The sequence below is a fragment of the Bombina bombina genome, chromosome 1, assembly GCF_027579735.1.
Source record: "Bombina bombina isolate aBomBom1 chromosome 1, aBomBom1.pri, whole genome shotgun sequence".
Taxonomy (NCBI): Eukaryota; Metazoa; Chordata; class Amphibia; order Anura; family Bombinatoridae; genus Bombina; species Bombina bombina.
In genome coordinates this window covers 1,347,107,751-1,347,133,767 of record NC_069499.1, presented here as the reverse complement: position 1 = coordinate 1,347,133,767, position 26,017 = coordinate 1,347,107,751, and the positions used below count along the sequence as shown (strand labels likewise).

The window sequence follows — 26,017 nt, the reverse complement described above, 5'->3', positions numbered from 1 at the left end:
GGTTGTGTGGGTGGTGGGTTTTAATGTTGGGGGGGTATTGTACTTTTTTTACAGGTAAAAGAGCTGACTACTTTGGGGCAATGCCCCGCAAAAGGCCCTTTTAAGGGCTATTTCTAATTTAGTATAGGGTAGGGCGTTTTTATTTTATTAGGGGCATTAGATTAGGTGTAATTAGTTTAAAAAACTTGTAATTATTTTATTATTTTCTGTACTTTAGATAATTATATTTAATTGTATTTAATTTAGTTAATTTATTTAATTGTAGTGTAGTGTTAGGTGTTATTGTAACTTAGGTTAGGTTTTATTTACAGGTAAATTTGTCTTTATTTTAACTAGGAAGTTATTAAATCATTAATAACTATTTAATAACTATTCTACCTAGTTAAAATAAATACAAAGTTGCCTGTAAAATAAAAATAAATCCTAAAATAGCTACAATGTAACTATTAGTTATATTGTAGCTATCTTAGGGTTTATTTTATAGGTAAGTATTTAGTTTTAAATAGGAAAAATTTAGTTAATTGTAGTAATTTTATTTAGATTTATTTAAATTATATTTAAGTTAGGGGGGGTTAGGGTTAGACTTAGGTTTAGGGGTTAAGAACTTTAATATAGTGGCGGCGACGTTGGGGGCGGCAGATTAGGGGTTAATAAGTGTAGGTAGGTGGCGGCGACATTGGGGGCGGCAGAGTAGGGGTTAATAAATAAAATGTAGGGTTCAGCGATGTTGGGGGCAGCAGATTAGGGGTTAATACATATAATGTAGGTGGCAGCGGTGTCCGGAGCGGCAGATTAGGGGTTAATATTGTAATGAAGGTGTCGGCGATGCCGGGGGCGGCAGATTAGGGGTTAATAAGTGTAAGATTAGGGGTGTTTAGACTCGGGGTTCATGTTAGGGTGTTAGGTGTAGACATAACTTTAATTTCCCCATAGGAATCAATGGGGCTGCGTTAGGAGCTTTACGCTGCTTTTTTGCAGGTGTTAGGTTTTTTTTCAGCCGGCTCTCCCCCATTGATTCCTATGGGGAAATCGTGCACAAGCACGTTTTACCAGCTCACCGCTACCGTAAGCAGCGCTGGTATTGAGGTGAGATGTGGAGCTAAATTTTGCTCTCCGCTCACTTTTCTGCGGCTAACGCCGGGTTTATAAAAACCCGTAATACCAGGGTTGTCTGCAAGTGAGCGGTGAGGGAAAACTGCTCGTTAGCACCGCACCCCTGTTAATGCAAAACTCGTAATCTAGGTGAAAGATATTTTACCTCAAAATGTCCTCAGTAGCCACATCCCATTGTAAAGGACTTCTAAGCAGCAAATCAGTATGTCTGTCCCAGGACAGCTTACGTGCACACTCATCTTATTTCCCTATTCAGTTTAAGGAAGTTTACTATGAAATCTCATGAGAGTTAAGTGAAATCTCATGAGATTACAGTAAAAGAGTTCATGACCTCAGCACTGCTGATGCTGATTGGCTGCTGTTCATTTCTTCATTTTATTTTATTTTTTACCTGCAGCTGGGCAACAGCTGAAGTATATTTTTTTTACGCAGAACTTACTCTGCTGAGCTGAGGAAATTGTGAGGTAAAATATCTCCTTTTTTTACATAGAGATGCTCAGGTGATATTTTCCTGTCAGCTTTTTATAGTTATACTGCATCAGTTTCAAGTGATTTAGCATATGAGTATTATGTCCCTTTAATGCTCAGGAGATTTGAGAAGCTATTATCTTTTTACAGGAATGAGCAAATATCTGAAAAATATTAATTGAATTGTAGATCAAATGTTCTCATTGTCATTTGTACTAACACACAATACTTCTAAAAACAAATGCCTATTTTGCCATTCTGAATATTATATTCTTTAAAAAAAGAACATTAGTTAAAAAAAATGTCTGAATGTTCTCAAAACATAAATGATTATACATTTAATTTAAAGGAAAAATGTGACCAACATTATTTTCCTCAAATTTTTGTGACAAAACGTTCTTAAGTATCTCTACAAACTATGGAACGTGGAAGATCTGAGGTGATGGGATGAAGAGAGGTTATGGGGGACAATAAATAAGCAGCAGATGCTGCTTTCTACGCCCATAGTTTTCAGCTTGCCGGAAGCTGCAGTTAAGAAGCAGCAGTCGTAAGACCGTTGCTCCTTAAAGGACACTAAACCCAAATTTTTTCTTTAACTATTCTAATAGAGCATGCAATTTAACGCAACTTTCGTATTTACTTCTATTATCAATTTTTCTTTGTTCTCTTGCAATCTTTATTTATAGAGCCGACCCATTTTTGGTTGAGAACCTGGGTTGTGCTTGCTTATTGGTTTGCTAAATGTAGCCACCAATAAGCAAGTGCTATCCAGGGTGCTGAACCTAAAATGGGCTGGCTCCTACGCTTTAAATTCCTGCTTTTTAAATAAAGATAGCAAGAGAACGAAGAAAAAATGTAAATGAGAAAGTTGCTTAAAATTGCATGCTCTATCTGAATCATTAAAGAAAAAATTTGGTATCCCTTTAACTTGTCCGCCACCTTTTAGGACTGCAATCATCCCGATCAGATGATTGACACCCCCGGCTAGCGGCTGATTGACCGTGAATGTGCAGGGGGTGGCATTGCACAAGCCGATAAATGTTAAATGCTGACAGCATATGCTGTCAGCATTTAGGGATGTCGGGCAGACATGGTTCACTATATTGAATCATGTCCAGACGACATTTGTTAAATTGACCCCTTTATGTGGGTTTTGGAGTCTTAATTAGCTAGAGATGTTCTCATTTGTATATGGTACACTGTACATAAAAAGGTGGCTGTAGAGACATGGTGGTCTCACATTAGCATGTAGTTCAAAGGTGCTGCAATGCCATTTGGGTGGGATCTGAGGTCTGATGTAGATTTGAGGCTTCTAGTGGGGATTAGTGGCCCTTTGGGTCTGATCTTAGGCCTGGTATAGGTATTGGGCTCTTTAAAAAAGATGCAGGGACGTGGGGTCTGCTTTGCAGTCTGATGTAGGCATGTGGCATATAGGGACTAGGGTTGCAGGGATGTGTAGTCTGATCTGAGCTTTTATGTGGGGTTGTGACTGACCGAGGGACATAGAGCCTATAGGGCTAGGGGTCTGCTCTGTAGTCTGATGTAGGCATGTGGCATATAGGGCCTAGGGTTGAAGGGATGTGTAGTCTGATCTGAGCTTTTATGTGGGGTTGTGACTGACAGAGGGACATAGAACCTATAGGGCTAGGCTCTGAAGTCTGATGTAGGCATGTGGTATTGAGTGGCTGCAAAGCTTTGGAATCTGATCTGAGTTTTTATATGGGTGTGTGGCTGACAGAGGGGCAATAGTTGATAGCGAGCCTATGGGCTAGAGGTCTGCTCTGAAGTTTGATGTAGTCAAGTGGCATAGAGGGGCTGCAGGGCTTTGAAGTCTGATCTGAGCTTTTATGCAAGTGTGTACTGAAAGAGGGGCTATAACTTATAGAGAGGATGCAGGACTAGGGGTTGGCTCTAAGACCTTACGTGGATGTGGGGCTGCAGGGCAAAGGTTATGACGTGAATTCTAACAAACCCACATACAAAATGTCCTCTTTGATGGGAGAGAAACAGAGAAAGATATCTTTAAAAAGAAAAAACCCATCTATTGCCTATAAAGAAAGTAAAAAACTTATTGATAAGTCACGACAGCTTTTAGCTGATCCTAATTTTCCTCACAGCAAAGGAAGTAAAACCGCTGTCAGTAGAACCCTGCACCCCGAGGGTAACCAAACTGGGGATACTTACGTATGCCAAAAATTAAAATTTAAAACTAAAAATATTACTGAAAATCTATCTTCAGAATCAGAGGTTTCAGATGGTGACGAATATACTGATATTAATTCTGATAATTTCAATGAATCTGATAATTCTGATGGCTCCCCAGCAGCCAAAAAACAGAAAAAGAAAACCAAAAAATCTTATGATTACAGTGAGGACGAGGAGGACTTTATGGATTGTTTGGGCAATCATAGATTTAAACCAGACGAATTACACCATCCCCGGTCCGCCGAGTGGTGTTCCCCCATTGATTTAGCCAAATTCGTTGATCATCAGTTGCGTAAACCCCTGAAAAAACAAACCCGCAACAAAATGAAGGCTGAATGTCCTCGCCCCCTTTTACCAAAAAATGCTTCTATCACTCCAGAGGTTGATCCCAAAATTCTGAAATTTATTGGCACCCCAGGTTATAAATTGAAGAAAGGAATAGACAGATCCTGGAAAATTTGCCAGGATAAACTTTTAGATTCTGTCGGGCCCCTCACTAAACTATTTGAACTGTCTGAACAAGGTGTAGCCGAAAATTGTCCCTTAGACCCCTACGTAGTCAGAGAATGGGTCCAAAGACTTCTTTGTTTTATTGGAAATACTAATTATGCAATGTCTGGAGAAAGTCGACGTAACACTTTAAGAAAAATAGATCCTAAAATTTCTGTTTCTTCCTCAAGCAATACCGCTTCCGATAACAAGGGTCTTTTGTTTGGAGATTCATATTTAAAAGACCTTAGCCAATATGTCAATACCTTCTCTAACCTAAACAAAGTAAAGACATCTGTAAAGAAAATTTTCTACCCTAACCAGAGTTTTTCTGACAGGGCCGGGAGAGGCAGAGGCCGCTTTCCCGGCCGCCAATCCTATTTATCCAGGTCTCACTACTATCCCCAACAATCCAAATACCAACATAAATTTCAGACACAATTTCAAAGAGGTTATTCAGACCCATCTACCTCCTCCTTCTTCCCGACAAGAGGTCGACCCTGGACTCAGAGAGGTTTTAAGACCAGAGCCAGAGCTAGACAAGCTCCAGGTAAGTTTATTACCTCCTCCCCATGTTTCTTCTTTCCCAGAAAAAATTGGTGGCAGGCTCGCCCTGTTTGCTCAAAATTGGGCTTCAATTACTTCAGACCCCTGGGTCTTACAGGCAGTGTCAGGTATTCTCATAGAATTCATATCTCCCCCAATTCAAATCTGTCTTCCTCATCCCATTCAATTTTCTCGGGAGGACTCTCTTTTGGTCAAGAAAGAAATTTCAACTCTCTTTTCCAAAAAAGCAATTCTTCCGGTCATTCAGTCCCAAGATTTTTACCTAAGCAACCTATTTTTAGTAAAAAAGAAAAACAACCAGTTCAGGCCAGTCATAAATTTAAAGTCTTTAAATGCCTATGTTGTATACCATCATTTCAAAATGGAAGGAATACACTTATTAAGAGAATGCTTAAGAGAAAACGATTGGTTGGTTCGTCTAGACCTTACAGACGCCTATCTAACCGTCCCAATCGCTCAAGAACATTGGAAATTCTTGACATTCCGTTGGGAAGACCAATTTTGGAACTTCACTTGTCTTCCTTTCGGCCTGTCTTCAGCCCCTTGGATTTTCACCAAGTTACTCAAACCTGTAGTGGCCTGGTTGAGACTCCGAGGGATTCGTCTGATAATTTATTTAGACGACATTTTAATAATGGACCAAGATTTTTATTCCCTTCAGAATCATCTAACTACCACAATTTCCTTACTAGAATCTTTAGGTTTCATTGTGAACAAACAGAAGTCGGTCCTTTACCCTACAAAATCTTTAATTTTCTTAGGTTTCAAAATCAATTCGGTGCTCTCCTCTCTGAGTCTTCCTCCAGACAAAGTGAAGAACATCAAGTAGGAAATTGCCAAAACTTTATCCAAAGATTCAGTCCCTATCAGAACTATAGCCAGAATAGTAGGGTTACTATCATCCTCTATTCAAGCTGTCTTTCCCGCCCCTTTACATTATTGAGAACTCCAGGGATTAAAAATTCTTCATTTGAGAAAAGGGTTTTCCTACTCTCACTTGATTCCTTTATCCCTAGAGGCCAAAGAAGAACTCTCTTGGTGGCTTTCTCACTTGGAAGCCTGGAATGGGAGAGCCATTTTTGGCAGGACTCCAGATTTTGTTATAGAATCCGACACAAGTCTTTCAGGCTGGGGTGCGCGTTGTGGTCCTTCCATCACAGGTGGCAAATGGACATTGGAGGAGAAACGTTTCCACATCAATTGTTTGGAATTATTGGCTGGCTCGTTTGCAGTCAAAAGTTTTGCCAAATTTTATTCTCCAGTTTCTATTCTCCTACGCATGGACAATATTTCAGCAGTGCGATATCTCAATCGTTTGGGTGGCACCAAATCAAGAAACTTGTCCAACATAACCAAAGAGTTTATTCATCTTTGTTTAGACAGGAATATTTCCATCAAAGCGGAATATATTCCAGGACAATCAAACGCAGCTGCAGACTGGGGATCTCGTCATTTGACAGATTCCAGCGATTGGAAACTAGACAAGAAAATGTTTCTATCACTTCAATCTCTCAGAGGTCCCTTTTGTTTGGACCTTTTTGCGTCCAGGACCAATTTTCAAATTTACCCATACTTCAGTTGGCGCCCAGATCCGGAAGCAGCGGCCATAGATGCTTTTCTCCATCCATGGCCCCCTCAGAAAGCTTATGCTTTCCCTCCATTCTCAATGATCCCGAGGACAATTTCAACAGTTCGCAGGGATCTTCTATGCCTAACTATTGTGACTCCCTTTTGGCCAACCCAATCATGGTATCCCTCCCTTCTGGAGATGTCCATCAATCTTCCAATTCTTCTTCCTCCGCTTCCTCACCTGTTAGTCAGGGCGATTATCACAGTCTAATTCTCCAAGGCTCTCTTCTTCTGATAGCATGAACAATATCAGGGGACCCTGGTCTCTCCGAGGTCTTTCGGAGGGAGCTAGATCCCTCATTCAGGATTCCTGGGCCCCAGGTACCCGCAGATGCTATTTTGCCGCATGGTGAAAATGGTCTAGCTGGTGCTTGCGAAGGAATTTGGATCCCATTTCTTCTGATTTAACCGAAATTATTAATTACCTGTCTCATCATTTTGATTCAGGCCTAGCTTACAGAACCATTAACGTTCATAGGTCAGCTATTTCAGCAAGACATAATTTAATTAATAATTTACCTGTTTGCAAACATCCTTTAGTTTGTAGAATTCTTAAAGCCATTAGATTAAAACGACCTCCTGTTCCCAAACATGAATTTTTCTGGGATTTAATTTTCTTGGCCAGATAATAATTTGTTGTCTCTGAAACAACTTTCTGCTAAACTTGCTACTCTTCTCTGTCTAATTTCGTTCAGAAGAGTATCTGATGTGAAAGCTTTAGACTTGAACTCTAAACGTTTCTCTCCTGAAGGAGTTACCTTTTTTCTTTCTCGCAGAACTAAAACTTTGTCTACTTCTATTTTTTATCCTTATCTTCCTTCCGAACCTTCTCTGTGTGTGGTTGAATGCTTAAAGTCTTATGAATCTAGAACCTTGATTTTTAGGAAAACTAACTTTAATCAACTTCTAATTTCTTTCGTCTCTCCTCATGCTCCTATCACTTCTACCTCTATTGCTAGGTGGGTTAAATGGGTCATGAAAGAGGCTGGTATCAACATTTCTTTCACAGCTCATTCCGTCAGAGGTTCTGCTGCTTCAAAAGCCTTTTTAAAAACGGCTCCTCTTCAACAAATTTTAAATGCTGCTGATTGGTCTTCTGATTCCATTTTTAAACAATTTTATTTCAGACCCATTCAACATGCCTCGCTTAATTTATTCTCCTAATATGCTTTAAACTTGCAAAAATAGGTGTCAGGAACCTAGCTCCTTCTAGGACCCAGCGGAATCCTTCAAGCAACAAACTTGCAGCTTGCCTTTAAAAACCACCCCAAATCAATTCTCTTTGCTTAGTAATTTGGAGTACAAGGCTACCCTATTTACCTGAGCCTAACTACTTTGAATAACTTGTTTTCTGAACTTTTTTCCCTCACAGGAACTTTTTGATACTTTGTTCAACTTTAACTGGAATTCATCCAAACAACTGCAGTGTTCATTAACTTAGGAGCTGACATGCAATCAATTGAATGAACTGCCTGAACCAAACTGCAAGTATTATTCTATGTGTTCTAATGCTTTGTTACTTGGAGAACTTTCACTGTGTAGTTTGTATTTAAAGGAGAGTTACCACAGAACTTGTCACTGAAAATCTGGCTTTAACCCTTATTGAAACATCCTGACTGCAGATTAATAAACAACACAGCTTCCACAGTGAAACTGGAACTTCCACAGAACAGGCTGTGCATTCATTACAGCTCTGCCACACTACAAGTGCAACACAAGACAAGGTACAAGTAATCTCTGCAAATAAAATAGCAATACTGCATGAGCATATGTATAACTGTTAACAGAACCTGGTTACTAGTTAAATATTTATGTGTTACACTGCATAAGACTCTGAGAGTTAATAGAACCATTACTACACCTGCAACTTAAGAACTAAAGCTAACTTAATATTGAGAACAATTTCTACAAATCCTATTCAAGTTTGCTTAACCCTAACTGCATAATCTGGGGTGTGGCAAAATAAACCACTAAACTATCACTATTAGGTGAGAATATCACTAAGCCATAGTGATATTCCTTTACAATAGTGAAACAAAACAATTATTAATAAATTAAGATCTGTGAATTGTGTTCCATCGTTAACTTTATATTTGTAGCCTGACATATTACTAAGCCTTAAAAATGGAGCCACCAGATCTACCACAGATAGTTTACAACCTCTCCCAAAAGGTTGATCAGCTTGCTCAGGCGGTTCATGATTTACAAATTGAAAATCAGTCTTTAAGGGGAATTATAAGAGACTCACTTACTACTCATACTGCACCACCTCAGCAAACACCTGAACCTTCAGTTTCACTACCAGAGCTCTTTTCTGGAAACAGGAAGCAGTATAGGCAGTTTAAGAATTCATGTCATTTACTTTATAATCTACGACCTCGCAGTTATCCCACAGAGAGGATCAAGGTATTCAGTACTATTTCATTCCTGAGGGGTGAGCCAAGAATCTGGGCTGACAATCTGTGCGAACATAATGACCCAGTGCTAGGATCCCTTTCTGATTTTTTCACATGTATGGATGATCTTTTTCACGACACTGATGTACAAATGTCCGCTGAAGCCTCCATGAGGAACCTTAAGCAAGCCAAGAGACCCGTGGAGGAGTACATCACGGAATTCAAATTATACGCAGCTGATTCGGAATGGAGTCAGATTGCACTTCGAAACCAGTTCCGTTTAGGCCTCTCGGAGAGCTTGAAAGATGAAATCGCCAGGATAGAACTCCCAAAAACCCTAGAAGGAATGATGAATGCTGCAAAACAATTGGATCGCAGACTGCGAGAAAGGAAGGCAGAAAGGTTTTCTGCAGATGTCCGACCAAAACCTTCTATCTATTCCCCACCTCAACCAACCCAACATAGTAAACAAACAGCTGTTCCCATGGAGATCGGAATAGCCCGTGGTCCTTTAACAACAGAAGAAAGATACCGCAGGAAGAGTAATAATCTGTGCATGTATTGCGCCAATCCTACACATTCAGTCCAGGAGTGTCCCATTTTACAGAAAAACAAGAAATGTAAGTTCAAAGTTACAAGTTCTTTATTAAACACCACTAAAACTAAAACTTATTGCATGTTAACTCTCTCCATACAGTGGGACCAAGATCAGCTGACTACTGAAGCCATCATAGACTCGGGAGCTTATGGATGCTTTATTGATTATAATGTTGTAAAGCAAAATAAAATACCCCTTATAAAAAAGCATACTCCATTTTCTTTTCATATGATTGACGGTTCAGAACCTAAAACTGGCCCTATCACACACCATACCACACCGTTAACAGTTACTACAGCAGGACACACAGAACACCTCTCATTTGATGTTGTCTCATCACCACATTTCCCAGTGGTTTTGGGTATTAGTTGGCTCAAATTACATAATCCAGTTATCCACTGGTCACTATCTTCCATAAAATTTGATTCAGTCTATTGTAAAACAACATGTTTCCACAAACATGTTCTACTCCAGACCGAAATAGCTACAGAAAAACCTGAGTTGCAAATTCCTTCACCTTATGCAGATTTCAAGGATGTATTCAGTAAAGTAGAAGCTGAGAACTTGCCTCCTCATCGTGCATACGATTGTCCAATACAACTTCAACCTGGTTCTTCCATCCCTTATGGACACTTGTACCCTCTCTGCAAGCCAGAATTGGATCATTTAAAGGAGTATCTCGAAGAAAATTTACGGAAAGGATTTATCAGAGCATCAACATCACCAGCAGGTGCCGGAATTTTTTTTGTGCGGAATAAGGATTCATCATTACGTCCCATAATCGATTACAGAGAACTCAACAAACGCACAATAAAAAATCGTTACCCACTCCCATTAATCCCAGAACTAATCGAAAGGTTATCTGAGGCAACTATATACACGAAACTCGATTTAAGGGGAGCCTATAACTTAGTGAGGATAAAAGAAGGACACGAATGGTTGACCGCATTCAGGACAAGGTATGGCCTTTATGAGTACCTTGTCATGCCGTTTGGACTGTGCAACGCACCCGCCACTTTTCAACACTTCATAAACGATGTGTTCAGAGATCTCTTAGACATCTGTCTTGTGATATACCTAGACGATATTTTGATTTATTCTAAAAATGAAACAGAACACAAAACACACGTGCGATGGGTACTGTCTAGGCTCCGAGAGCATAAACTGTATGCTAAGTTGGAGAAATGCATATTCCATACCAAGCATGTGTCATTCCTTGGATATGATATCTCACCAACAGGTATCACTATGCAAAAACAAAAAGTAGACGCTGTCAAAAATTGGTTAATACCCAAGTCCAGAAAGGAACTCCAAAAATTCCTAGGTTTTGCAAACTACTATAGGAAATTCATTAGAAACTTTTCCAAGATAGCAAAACCACTGACGAAATTAACCAGCATTAACTCATCTTATAACTGGGATCCAGACGCTAATTCAGCTTTTGAATATTTAAAGGATAGTTTTACATCAGCACCCATTCTAAGATTTCCGAACCCCGAACACCACTATGTGTTGGAAGTTGATTCCTCTGATTTTGCCTTAGGCTCAGTTCTCTCTCAACAGGAAACACCAAACGATCCCATCCATCCAGTTTCTTACTTCTCACAGATGATGTCAACAGCTGAAAGAAATTATTCCATAGGAGATAAAGAACTCCTCGCAATAAAAAGATCACTGGAACACTGGAGGCATCTTCTCGAAGGTACCAAGTTTCCTATTACCATTTTCACTGATCACAGGAACCTACTTTATTTAGAAAACAACAAAACTCTTTCAGCAAGACAGGTCCGTTGGAGTTTATTCTTCTCGCGCTTCAACTTCAATATTGTATATAGACCTGCCTCCAGGAATGGTAAAGCAGATGCTCTGTCTCGCCTACCTGAGAAACCTAAAACAACAACCCAAAATACCACTATCTTACCTACCGAATGTTTTGTAGGTCTAACCACCGATGTGATAACCGAAATCAAACGTCATTGTCTCAAGGAGCCGGAGCTACCTCACTCTTCTGTACATAAGATTGATGACCTGTACTACCATGAAGGGAAATTATACATTCCCAAAGCATTGCGAATAAATTTGCTCAAGTTATACCATGACTCTCCATTAGCCGGACACCCAGGAATTTACCGAACCTTGGAACAGCTTTCACGGGATTGTTGGTGGCCAAAAATGAAAGAATCCATCCGAGACTATATCTTAACTTGTGCCATTTGTGCCACTTCGAAATCCGAGAGAAGAGCTCCGTATGGATTATTAACTCCATTACCAGTACCGAAGAGACCCTGGTACCATCTATCGATGGATTTCATAGTGGATTTACCTGAATCAAATAAACAGACAACAATCCTAGTGGTCATAGATATATTTACTAAGATGGCCCATTTTGTGCCGTATCACAAAGTACCCACATCCTCTGAGACAGCACATTTATTCATAGATAACATACTCAAGCTACATGGGTTACCAAAGATAATAACCACTGATAGAGGAACACAATTCACCTCACATTTCTGGACAAAACTTTGTGACTTAACACAGATCGATCATCGTTTCTCGACATCATTTCACCCTCAGACCAATGGTCAATCAGAGAGACTGAATCAATGGCTGGAACAATATCTTCGGTGCTATTGTTCCTACCATCAAGAACATTGGATGAACTTCCTCTCCATGGCTGAATTTGCCTATAACAATGCTGTAAACTCATCTACAAAATCTACACCATTTTATGCAAATTATGCCTACCATCCAACAATATCTTTCATTGCAACAGACACCTTAAATTCACCCTTAATCGATGATCTACATGATTCCTTACAAGACAATTTCCGCTTTATTGAGGAGAACATAAAAAATGCTCAGCTCACTCAAAAGCATTATTACGACCTCAAGAGAAGACCACCACCTATATACGCCATAGGTGATCTCGTTTGGCTATCCACCAAAAACATGAAATTACAGATACCGAGTAAGAAACTCTCGGGTCTGTTCATAGGACCATTCCCTATAGTTAGAATTGTCAATGAAAACGCAATGACTCTTAAATTACCTGATAGTATTAAGGTCCACCCCACATTTCATGTGTCACTATTGAAACCATACAGAGCCACTCGTCACTCTCAACTCATTCTTCCACCACCTCCTCAGGCACTGGATCCAGACGAATATGAAGTGCATTCCCTGCTGGATTCCAGGTTCCATAGAGGTGAATTACAATATCTGGTACGCTGGAAAAATTATTCAGCTGATGACGACACATGGGAACCTGCAACCAATCTTAGAGCTCAACGGCTGGTCACTCTCTTCCATCGCAGAAATCCAAATCGTCCCAGACCGGCAACTGTGGGACCGTTGCCCTGAGTGGGGGGTCATGTCAGGAACCTAGCTCCTTCTAGGACCCAGCGGAATCCTTCAAGCAACAAACTTGCAGCTTGCCTTTAAAAACCACCCCAAATCAATTCTCTTTGCTTAGTAATTTGGAGTACAAGGCTACCCTATTTACCTGAGCCTAACTACTTTGAATAACTTGTTTTCTGAACTTTTTTCCCTCACAGGAACTTTTTGATACTTTGTTCAACTTTAACTGGAATTCATCCAAACAACTGCAGTGTTCATTAACTTAGGAGCTGACATGCAATCAATTGAATGAACTGCCTGAACCAAACTGCAAGTATTATTCTATGTGTTCTAATGCTTTGTTACTTGGAGAACTTTCACTGTGTAGTTTGTATTTAAAGGAGAGTTACCACAGAACTTGTCACTGAAAATCTGGCTTTAACCCTTATTGAAACATCCTGACTGCAGATTAATAAACAACACAGCTTCCACAGTGAAACTGGAACTTCCACAGAACAGGCTGTGCATTCATTACAGCTCTGCCACACTACAAGTGCAACACAAGACAAGGTACAAGTAATCTCTGCAAATAAAATAGCAATACTGCATGAGCATATGTATAACTGTTAACAGAACCTGGTTACTAGTTAAATATTTATGTGTTACACTGCATAAGACTCTGAGAGTTAATAGAACCATTACTACACCTGCAACTTAAGAACTAAAGCTAACTTAATATTGAGAACAATTTCTACAAATCCTATTCAAGTTTGCTTAACCCTAACTGCATAATCTGGGGTGTGGCAAAATAAACCACTAAACTATCACTATTAGGTGAGAATATCACTAAGCCATAGTGATATTCCTTTACAATAGTGAAACAAAACAATTATTAATAAATTAAGATCTGTGAATTGTGTTCCATCGTTAACTTTATATTTGTAGCCTGACAATAGGAGTCTCTGGTCTTGTAATACAATTCCGATTATCCTAATTTTTTGAAGGTATAATCTAGATTTTATTAAAGACACAGAGACGAGTATTTTCCCTCCTCAAATAGATAATTGTGTTTTTTCCCACCCTGGTATTTATTATTATATGTTATTAATATTTTTTGTTTTTTAACAGTATCCATGTAATTCCAATCCATTCTCATCTTCTGGATTCTTTCCTACAACTCAGAGGTTTCATCATCCATCCACTGAATTCTGGACATCTAGTCTGCCTTCTATCAAGTTCAACATTTCATGGAGTTCCATCCATCAATTCTACAAGAAGTTGGCGTTTGCTACCCTTTGTTGTTTCGGACTTTTTGGACTTTTCATGATGTGTAATATTTTATTTCTTTTGAGCATCAACTAGAAAGAGGAAGTGTGTTAGCTGGGTACTCAGTTTATAGTCTATTCTCTATGCTGATTGGCTGTTTTTTCTCTCATTATAATAAGCTTCTGTTAGCTTCTTATTATGTTTTATGTTATATTTATCTTATCAATGTTATTGTTCTTTAAAAGGCTGCATTGAGTAGTAAAGAAAGAGTAATGTGTCTTTAATAAAATCTAGATTATACCTTCAAAAAATTAGGATAATCTGAATTTTTCAGATCAGAAAGTAAAAACACATGGTAGTAGAGCCCCTTAACTTTTCTGTTCATATTAAATTAAATTTGCAAGCAATAGTGAAGCTTAGTTTTAGCCTGTAAGGACTATCTGGGTAGGCTCACGTGTCTTAAGCAGCAGTGTTTGCAATGCTATATTGTGTTTAAAACACTAAAAACACTACTGCCTTACAGTGCTCAGGACACAAGCCCAACCCCATAACATCAGTAAAATTGAATGTTTGTTATTATTTCTTTAATTATGTTTACATTTTCTGTCTTATTACAGTTTAATTGGGACTTCCATGCCCTTTTAAGTCTACAGAATGCTGAAAAAAGCCACTAATTTAAATATCAGTGACCAAATTCTAGCCAGGCTGTAAAACTGCAGGCCAGAAACACTAATATTCACATGTTTTTTTTAGGACACTTGCATCTGCCTAGAGTGAAATTACTACTAACTGCATAATAATGGTTTTATAAAATCATATCCTAGCCAGTTTTACACACATAGCAGCCACTTTGTGGTAAATAACATAATAGCTATCAAAATGGTTTTAAACTGAGGAACTGGTTAAAAAACAAAATAGATGAGGCAGCTTATATACTAAGTTAAAACCTACCACATAATTGTGTATAATCCCCTTATATTTTAATGGATAAATGAATAATTTTGTAGAAACAAAATGTCAAACTTGTTAACAGATAAACTCTCACTTATAGCTCTGCCTGAGACTGTTCTGAAGAAAAAAGAGAAGCAACATTACATTTGCACAAATTCTCATTTCCTGTATAAGGTGGCTAAAGTTACCAAACCCCAGCTCAGGAAGTCACAAAAGCTCACAAAAAAAACTGTTGCCAGGAAATAGGTTCAAATCTCTATCTCACAATTAAACATTTATACTTTTTGAGTCCTTGGAATATACAAATTCTAGTGATTTCTGTTCTGTTTGCTGTGAAGAGCTAGCCTATTTTATTTCATGTGTATATATCATACTGTCCAGGAAAACATGGCTGAGGTGACAACCCTAGTTGTATGTAGCACACTCCTGTTTTCAGGTGTTCCTGTTGCAGCCTTTAAAAAATATTTTTTTTCTTTGAAATTTTAGAATTAATTCAAAGAACATGAAGTTATGCTATGCTGGGGCTGAATACTGTTGTCCTAGGCAAATAAGGCACTTGCCTAGGGTGGCAGATTGGGAGGGGGCAGCACTTTTTTGTGGCTTTACTTGTAAGAATCTTACAGTTATTTTAGAAGTATTATACAGGTATATAATGAAAGATTTTGCCCAAAGAGCTTACATTTTAGGGGGGATAATAAGAGACTGCCCATAAAGCTTACAATTTAGAGGTAGCCTTGAACCTTTCTTTTATTCAGCTAGATCTTTTGGCTTTCAGCATTTAGTATTGTGTTTGGGAAAGTATTGTTTTTTGTTTGTTTTTTTAAAAATATATATTGCAGCAATAGATAGGTGTGTGAATGTATGTGTGTGTGAGTGTGTATGTGTATATGTGTATGTGAGTAGGGGGGGTAGCAGAATTTTGAGTGCCTAGGGCAGCACAAAATCTAAATACGCCACTGACTGTATTTGCACCACTTGCATGTGCCTGGGGGTTAGGGTTGCCACCTCAGTCATGTTTTTCTGGACACTTAGGAGTTACACATGCTGTAGGGTGTGCAGGGAGGAACATGTATTGTGCTGTTCATTAGAAATATTCAAGTGTTGTCCAGAGGCTCAATACATGTTCCATAGTAGAGAAACGGGAATTCAATGGCACTACCTGATTATTATAGTGACTGCACCCTAAATAGAGTAATAGCTCAATGGCTTAACATATGAAAGGGTAGAAGGTGCTGTGTATTAAACATATTAAGAACAAACTAAAGATTGAATAAACAATCTAAAAGAATACTCATAAAGCACTCTTGTTGAAACCAACAAGAGTGTAATTTGTTGACTGTAGACTGTGCACTGGTATGTGCTTGTGTGCATGATTCAATTTAGCAGGATACTATATCAGGTGCTGAATTAATTATAATCAAGTATAATCTCAACTGCCTTTTTCTCTACTTAAATTAGATATTGTTACAGGGTTTAATCCCAGTATTCAATACAAACCGCATACTGTTATTCCTTTGGAGATAATATTTTGACTACATACCTAATGTGATTGCAATTTATTTTGTCTCCTACGAATACTAACTTCAGTCAAGTATGTGACTTTGTTTCTATACCTTAAGATTGTTGTCATCTTAATAAACGGTTATTACTTGATACCATTCATATTACACACAGTTGATTATACCCTCTGTGTAGCATCTACATCATGGAACAGTGTGCTTAGTACAGGTAACACTGTTACCTTATTATACATTTATTTTACTTCCAATGCATTGTACCTAGTTTATGTACACACCAATCACACTGATACTTGTTTACACTCTTATTGTGGCCTTCTATTAGGTATTACATACTCCTCCTTGGGTACTCAACCTGAGTTATCATAAATCTAATCCTTCTCAGTTTTTAGTTTTAAGTACACATCCCAGTATTTTAATTTTCCATTTTATTGCGTTTAATAAAAGTTATATTTTAACTTGATTATTAGTGTAAACCCCTCTTGGTTTATCTTCCCGTTTGGACCCATATATACTCGAATTAACCTCTTGGTGTCTGCATTGAGTGCTTTATGTGTATCCTTTTAGATTGTTTATTTAATCTTTAGTTTGTTCTCAATACATGTTCCCCCTGCTTACCCTGCAGCATGTGTAACACATAAGTGTCCAGGAAAACATGGCCGAAGTGGCAACCCTACTGGGTATGGTGACCAGATTTTTAAAATGAAATCCGGGGGAAATTTATTTTTATTTTTTGGCAAATGGTAAAAAACTATTTTATTAGCATATTTTCCTCAAATTATATATGCAGTGTATTTGTTATGGGTTTATGGAGTGATTGTATGATATATACATTATTTCTCACATTTTCTCACACACAAGCATACATTTACACACATGCACATACACACATAGGGTTGCCACCTCAGCCATGTTTTCCTAGACACTTATGAGTTACACATGCTGCAGGGTGTGCAGGGAGGAACATGTATTGTGTTTCTGGAAAGCACTATTCATATTCCTCCCTGCACACCCTGCAGCATGTGTAACTTATAAGTGTTCTGTATTTTAAGGGACAGGTGGCAACCCTACAAACACACACAAGCATACATATATACACATAGACAAGCATACATATACACGCATGCACACACACAAGCATACTTATACATGCATACACACATACACATACAAGCAAAACTATTTTATTAGCATATTTTCCTCAAATTATATATGCAATGTATTTGGTATGGGTTTATGGAGTGATTGTATGATATATATACATTATTTCTCACATTTTCTCACACACACACAAGCATACACATACACATACATACACACACACACACACAAAAGCATACATTTACACTCATGCACATACACACGCAAGCATACATATATACACATAGACAAGCATACATATACATGCATGCACACACACAAGCATACATATACATGCATGCACATACACACACAAGCATACATATATATACAGCATCTCACAAAATGAGTACACCCCTCACATTTTTGTAAATATTTTATTGTATCTTTTCATGTGACAACACTGAAGAAATTACACTTTGCTACAATGTAAAGTAGTGAGTGTACAGCCTGTATAACAGTGTAAATTTGCTGTCCCCTCAAAATAACTCAACACACAGCCATTAATATCTAAACTATTGGCAACAAAAGTGAGTACACCCCTAAGTGGAAATGTCCAAATTGGGCCCAAAGTGTCAATATTTTGTGTGGCCACCATTATTTTCCAGCACTGCCTTAACCCTCATGGGCATGGAGTTCACCAGAGCTTCACAGGTTGCAACTGGTGTCCTCTTCCACTCCTCCATGACGACATCACAAAGCTGGTGGATGTTAGAGACCTTGCGTTCCCCCACATTCCATTTGAGGATTCCCCACAGATGCTCAAAAGGGTTTAGGTCTGGAGACATGCTTGGCCAGTCCATCACCTTTACCCTCAGCTTCTTTAGCAAGGCAGTCGTCAACTTGGAGATGTGTTTGGGGTTGTTATCATGTTGGAATACTGCCCTGTGGCCCAGTCTCTGAAGGGAGGGGATCATGCTCTGCTTCAGTATGTCACAGTACATGTTGGCATTCATGGATCCCTCAAAGAACTGTAGCTCCCCAGTGCCGGCAGCACTCATGCAGGCCCAGACCATGACACTCCCACCACCATGCTTGACTGTAGGAAAGACACACTTGTCTTTGTACTCTTCACCTGGTTGCCGCCACACACGCTTGACACCATCTTAACCAAAGAAGTTTATCTTGGTCTCATCGAACCACAGGACATGGTTCCAGAAATCCATGTCCTTAGTCTGCTTATCTTCAGCAAACTGTTTGCGGGCTTTCTTGTGCATCAACTTTAGAAGAGGCTTCCTTCTGGGACGACAGCCATGCAAACCAATTTGATGCAGTGTGGGGTGTATGGTCAGAGCACTGACAAGCTGAGCCCCCACCCCTTCAACCTCTGCAGCAATGCTGGCAGCACTCATACATCTATTTCCCAAAGACACTATCTGGATATGACGCTGAGCATGTGCACTTAACTTCTTTGGTGGACCATGGCGAGGCCTGTTCTGAGTGGAACCTGTCCTGTGAAACCGGTGTATGGTCTTGCCCACCATATTGCAGCTCAGTTTCAGGGTCTTGGCAGTCTTCTTATAGCCTAGGCCATCTTTATGTAGAGCAACAATTCTTTTTTTTCAGATCCTCATGGCCATGAGGTGCCATGTTGAACTTCCAGTGACCAGTATGAGAGAGCGTGAGAGCGATAGCACAAATTTAACCCACCTGCTCCCAATTTACACCTGAGATGAGGCACATGACACCGGGGAGGGAAAATGGCTAATTGGGCTCAATTTGGACATTTCCACTTAGGGGTTTACTCACTTTTGTTGCCAATGGTTTAGACATTAATGGCTTTGTGTTGAGTTATTTTGAGGGGACAGCACATTTACACTGTTATACAGGCTGTACACTCACTACTTTACATTGTAGCAAAATGTCATCTCTTCAGTGTTGCCACATGAAAAAATATAATAAAATATTTACAAAAATGTGAGGGGTGTACTCACTTTTGTGAGATACTGTATATATATATATATATATATATATATATATATACACACTCATAAACACACGTGCATACAGTACATATGCACACATGCACATACAAGCATACATATACACACATACATACACAAGCATACATATACACACACATACAAGCATACAGATATACACATACACAAACACACAAGCATACATATACACACACAAGCATACAAATACACACATACACACAAGCATACATATATACACATACTCACATACATACAAGCATACATATATACACACACAAGTATACATATACACACATGCACATACACACACATACAAGCATACATATATACACATACACACACAAGCATACATATACACAAGCATACATATACACACACAAGCATACATGTGCACACACAGACACAAACATACATATACAGACACATATAATTATATATATATATATATATATATACACACACACACATACAAGCATACATATACAGTACATACATGCACACACACGCATGCATAAATATACACACATGCACATACAAACATACATATACACACACACACACAAGCATAAATATACACACACATATACACAGACACAAGCATACATATACACATATATATATACACACACACACACACACATACAGGCATACATATACACACATGCACATACACACACACGCATAAATATACACACATGCACATACAAACATACATATACACATGTGCACATACACACACACACAAGCATACATATACACACACACATATACACAGACACAAGCATACATATGCACACACACACACACACATATATATATATTTATATATATATATATATATATATACACACACACACACACACACACATACAAGCATACATATACACACATGCACATACAAACATAAATATACACACATGCACAAGCTCTTCCCTCCTGACCTGCGTGCTGCCTGCCATACGCTGGGACGAAGGGACGTTATCAGGACGATCACTTCGTCCCAGCGCTTGGCTGCAGTACAATAGGAGCAAGGCAGGGCCGGCTCAAGATATTCTGCAATGACGCCCCCAGTAGTAACATTGCTGATTAGCATATCAACCTACTAGCCTGACTGCTGACCTTGCTAAGCCTGCCTACCTGCATGTTACCAATGTTCATGCAGAACTGCACTATAAGTGGCAAGGTAGTTAGGGAAGAGATGCACTTGTCTCTCCTTGAATGTTGCCCTGACTAATTCTGTGTCTTTGCACATAATAAGTATATGCTGCTGGGAGCCTACAACTTCCCCCACAGAGATACAGGACAGGAATGGTCTGGATCTGACAGTGACTGATTCAGTCACTGAAGTGCTGCCCCTTGTCAAGTGCTGCCTGGGTCCATTGCCCACTTGGTCCCATGGTTGAGCCAGCCCTGGAGCCGGGGACAGTTCAACAGGAGCCGGGGACATTTCCGGGGACTGTTCCCTAAAATCGGGGACATCTGGTCACAATACTACTGGGGGCTGATTGTTAAAGGGACAGGAAACACAAAAATTGTCTTTCATGATTTAGGTAGAGCATACAATATTAAACAACTTTCCAGTTTACTTCTATTATCAAATTTGCTTCATTCGCTTGGTATCATTTGTTGAAGGAGCAACAATGCACTACTGGTTTCTAACTGAACACATTTGTGAGCCAATGACAATTGGTATCTGTATGCAGCCACCAATCAGCAGCTAGAACCTAGGTTATTTGATGCTCTTGAGCTTACCTAGATAAACCTTTCAGCAAAGGATAACAAGAGAAGGAAGCAAATTAAATAATAGTAAATTGGAAAGTTGTTTACAGTTGTATGCTCTGTCTAAATCATGGATGTCTAATTATGACTTTACTGTCCCTTTAAGTATGGTCAGTTCAAGGCACTTAGGGGATACAAACCAATCAGCACCTGTGTTAGAGCTGAGATTGCCACACAGCATAAAAAAGATTGCAATAATCTTTATATTAATGCTGCATTATTGAAGAAATTACTCCCATTCCTGACTCTTCATTTTAGCTTATTTTAGCCTCATGTTGGTATTATAATTAGAGATGGCAAAAATAAACAGAAGGAAGTATAATAGGCCTAGTGTAGTAAATAAATATAAATATACTGGTGCATATACATTCACATGATCTTTCTAGGCTTGTTAACATTTACAGAATGGGACCTGTTTATGCTACTCATTGACTTCTGGAATGGAAATTACATTTGTTTGCTGGATATGTTTCCTGATTACAGTTTTAGAATTTCACTTCCCCACCTTATTACTGCTGTACAATACAAAATCCCACTTCTTTACATAATTTTCCTTATCTCTTTGAGGAACTAGGAATTATACACAGTTTGTTTGTTTTTTAAGGTAAGGGTACTAATTTATAGACCCAGAACTGTTAATGAGCTAATATTGTGGTGGCAAACATATGATGAGTTCCCAAGGAGGAATTTAAAATAAATTGGCTGACACTCCAACTCAGGGCTACCAATATTGCTTGGTTTCAATGACAGTAACTGTATTACTTAAAAGGGCCAAAATATAGAAAAATGTTTAATTAGAAAAATAAAAATGTTTTAAACATAGTACAGTGCTCTGTTTTATGGTGTATGGAGGATGTTCTTTTGCTGAAAAAAAAAGGATCTTTTCATGTGTGTTTTATCAACCAGGACTCAGATGTACAATATGACGCACTTCCTGTGAGCTTCACTTAAATTTCAACAGCTTTTACTAACCCTTTTCTCATGCAAAAAATTTGTTTAACATACTTAACGGTTCATGTACATGATAAAACATTTTTGAGTACAATCTCACATTATTTTTTTTTTTTTAATAAATTAATGCTATTAATCAAACAATTAAATTTGGATATATATATATTTACACACACACACATATATATATATATATATATATATATATATATATATATATATATATATATATATATATATATATATAAACATTTATGTCACATTGGCACTGGATATTTTTTATTTAGAAGACTCTCACTATTTTCTAAGATAAATGCAACATTACCTGTATATTATTACATTGCATGGAACATTGTGGTGTGGCTTGATTATATCAAGCTTTTAAGCTCCTATTTGTTACACTCTAAACAAATATATTTCAAGTAGTATTTTTAGCTCCTGTAACTATCCTTAAAGGGAAAGTCAAGCCCAAAATTGTTATTGTTTAAAAAAATAGATAACACATTTTCTACCAATTTCCCAGCTTTGCTCAACCAACATAGTTATATTAATATACTTTATAACATTTAAACCTTTAAATTTCTGCCTCTTTCTAAGATACTAAAGACAGCCTCTTATCACATGCTTTTTTATTAGCTTTTCACAACAGGGGACTACTAGTTCATGTGGGCTATATAGATAACATTGTGCTAACGCCCATGGGTTGTGGCAGACACTGCACTAATTGGATAAAATGCTAGCCAATAGATAATAAATAAAAAGTCATGTGATCAGGGGACTATCAGAAAAGGGTTAGATACAAGGTAATCACAGAGGTAAAAAGTGTATTAATATAACCATATTGGTTATGCAAAACTGGGCAATGGGTAATAAAGAGATCTTCTATCTTTTGAAACAATAACAATTTTTGAGTTGACTGTTCCTTTAAGTTGCACAGCTGTGTGCAGGATGCTGTTCCCCCCACCAAAATATTATGATTTTATTTACAAAGAGGATTATGGATCAGAAGTAATTTATTTCACAGAAAATGAAAGCAAATTGTAGCTGCTGGAAGTGTCCATATCTTTGTGCTTAAAGGGATAGTCTAGTCAAAATTAAACTTTCATAATTCAGATAGAGCATGCAATGTTAAGCAACTTTGTAATTTCCTCCTATTATCAAATTTTTTTCATTCGCTTGGTATCATTATTTGAAAAGCAAAAATGTAAGCTTAGGAGTTGGCCCATATTTGGTTCAGCCACCAATCAGCAAACGCTACCCAGGTTCTGAACCAAAAATGGTCCGGCTCCTAAGCTTATATTTTAGCTTTTTCAAATAAAGATAGTAAAAGAACAAAGATAATGGGATAATAGGAGTAAATAAGAAAGTTGCTTAAAATTGCAAGCTCTAGCTGAATCATGAAAGTATAAGTTTGACTAGACTATTTCTTTAACTTTATCTGGGTGGTGTTATAATAGCAAAAAAAATATTTATGTTACATAGATGTTCAGCTATGTTATAAGATATAAGCTATGCAATTTATTATACCTTCTTGTCCAGATAACTGCAGATGTTCTAACAAATCACATCCAAACACTTTGTCTCTTGTGGCTCCTTTCTTTTTCCCCTTCTGTCTTGCTTTCATTGCGAGAGACATTGGTGGTATTATCACTGAAGGAGCCTATTCACGTAACAATAGAATAGACCTTTCTCCTTTGGCCTTCACTGCACAAATTAGTAAAATGGGCTCTGAGGTCATCCCAAAATGCTACAAGAAATTAATATTCTCGGATAATTTCACCAGAGATTTTGTCTTCCACCTGTAGTCTTCTCTTTGAGTCTAGCGTCTACAGAAGATACCTTTTGGAGATTAGTTTAATATTCATGGTTATCAGGTTAAGATGATGCACCTGTTACATCATGGCTTCTCAGATTATTTGACTTTGCTTAAAAATATTGACTACACCTTACTGCAAAGGAAGTGGTTCTTATAGAGGAAGCAGCCGTATTACAGAAATGATTACCACCCTTAAAGTGTAAGCGCCAGCCCCATTTTGTGCGCAGAATTCAGTGATCTCAATTTTAGAGGAAGCCTGAGCTACTGACTTTAAAACCACATCCTGTTCACGGCATCATTCAAACCACACAGTACGCTTTCACAATATAAAATGAATAACAAGTCATCCTCATAAACATCTGCAAAATATCCCTTTTTCTTGACCAAGGGATATTCCAACATATTATAGGCATTCATCGGTCAGTTATGCTTACAGGATTTAGATTGTCTAGAGTATGTTAATCTTAATGAGACATCTACAGCATTACAATATTCAGTAATACTGCACAATTTGTCAGGTTTCTTTCCTCTGCTCATCATGCATTATTCTTATTTATCTGTAAATATATCATTATACTATTCAGGGTTTAACCAGTGTAGGCAGTAAGGTATGGGTGTGTTTCTGTGTATCATAATGCCAGTAGATATAAACAATAAGCTTGTGAAAATGTTTTAGCAATAAGTATGTTGATCATGTTCTATATATTAAACTAATGCTGGCTTATCTATGGTCTAAAATCACACGTTATAGGTTTGGCAAATGAATACATTTTTGTTAATATGAATGAAGTCATACAATGAATCCCAAATTATTAGTATTGAGTAGGTCTTGAGGAAAGGTTTGACTGAGCAGATTAAGTAAATGAAAATCTTCAGATTCCTTTTAGAATTTATCAATCTGTCTCATTTCACTTTACCCCTTAATGACCAATGACAGAATTATTCCGTCATGGAACAATTGAGAAAACTAAAGCTATATCCTTAAGGGGTTCAAGGAACATTAAACACTAAGCAAATGCTAGTTATAACTATGTATTCAAAACCAAAGATAAGTCAGAGAATAATATGTAGAAGTATTTTCATAATTAAATGAGTTGTTTAAATATTGAAGATACGTGTAAAGTTTTAGTTTCTATCAAGTAATGGCTGACTCCTTGTCTTATTGTATGTCTTCTGCTGAGTACAATTTGGGACAGCTATTAAAGAGTCAGTCAAATGTACAAACAATGGTTGTAAGATAACTACTTTATTAGTTATTTTATAATTGTTCCTAAATGGCCTCAGGATATAAGCTAAGAAGAATTCTATATTCTATAAGAATTCTATAAGATGCCTTGTCAGTATTACGAGGACTCTCATTAATTATTTTTGTTTTAAAAGCAATTTTTATCTTGGGAACTATGTATCTCTTTAAAGGGATTCAAAACTCAATTTTTTTCTTTCATGATTCAGATGGAGCATGCAATTTTAAATAGCTTTCTAATTTACTCCTATTATCAATTTTTCTTCGTTCTCTTGGTATCTTTATTTGAAAAGCAGAAATGCAGGCCTGATAAATATTCTCAATGGCAATATCCCTCATTATTCCAAAGCAGTGCCATCAACTTTCTATCCTTACAAACATTGTGACCACGCCTGTGGAGTTACAAATGAGAGAGCACTGATTGGCTAAATGCAAGTCTGCAAAAGCTTAGATACCAGGTAATCACAGCGGGAACTAATATATTTCTATAACAGTGTTGCTTATGCAAAACTGAGGAATGGGTAATAAAGATATTATCTATCTTTTAAAACAAAACAAATTTTAATTGTTCCTTGTTCTCTTGGTATCTTTATTTGAAAAGCAGAAA

At 37.8% G+C, this 26,017-nt stretch overlaps 1 protein-coding gene across 1 annotated transcript in view; it reads right to left on the bottom strand.

Moving 5' to 3' along the window:
• Nucleotides 1-24,241, bottom strand: part of ARHGAP30 (Rho GTPase activating protein 30) — a 209,171-nt gene extending 184,930 nt beyond the window's left edge. Inside the window, exon 1 of the mRNA XM_053703002.1 lies at nucleotides 23,879-24,241. Within this exon, the coding sequence (XP_053558977.1) occupies nucleotides 23,879-23,987 (109 nt within the window). The 5' untranslated portion in view covers nucleotides 23,988-24,241. The remainder of the gene's footprint in view (nucleotides 1-23,878) is intronic.
• Nucleotides 24,242-26,017: the final 1,776 nt, after the last annotated feature.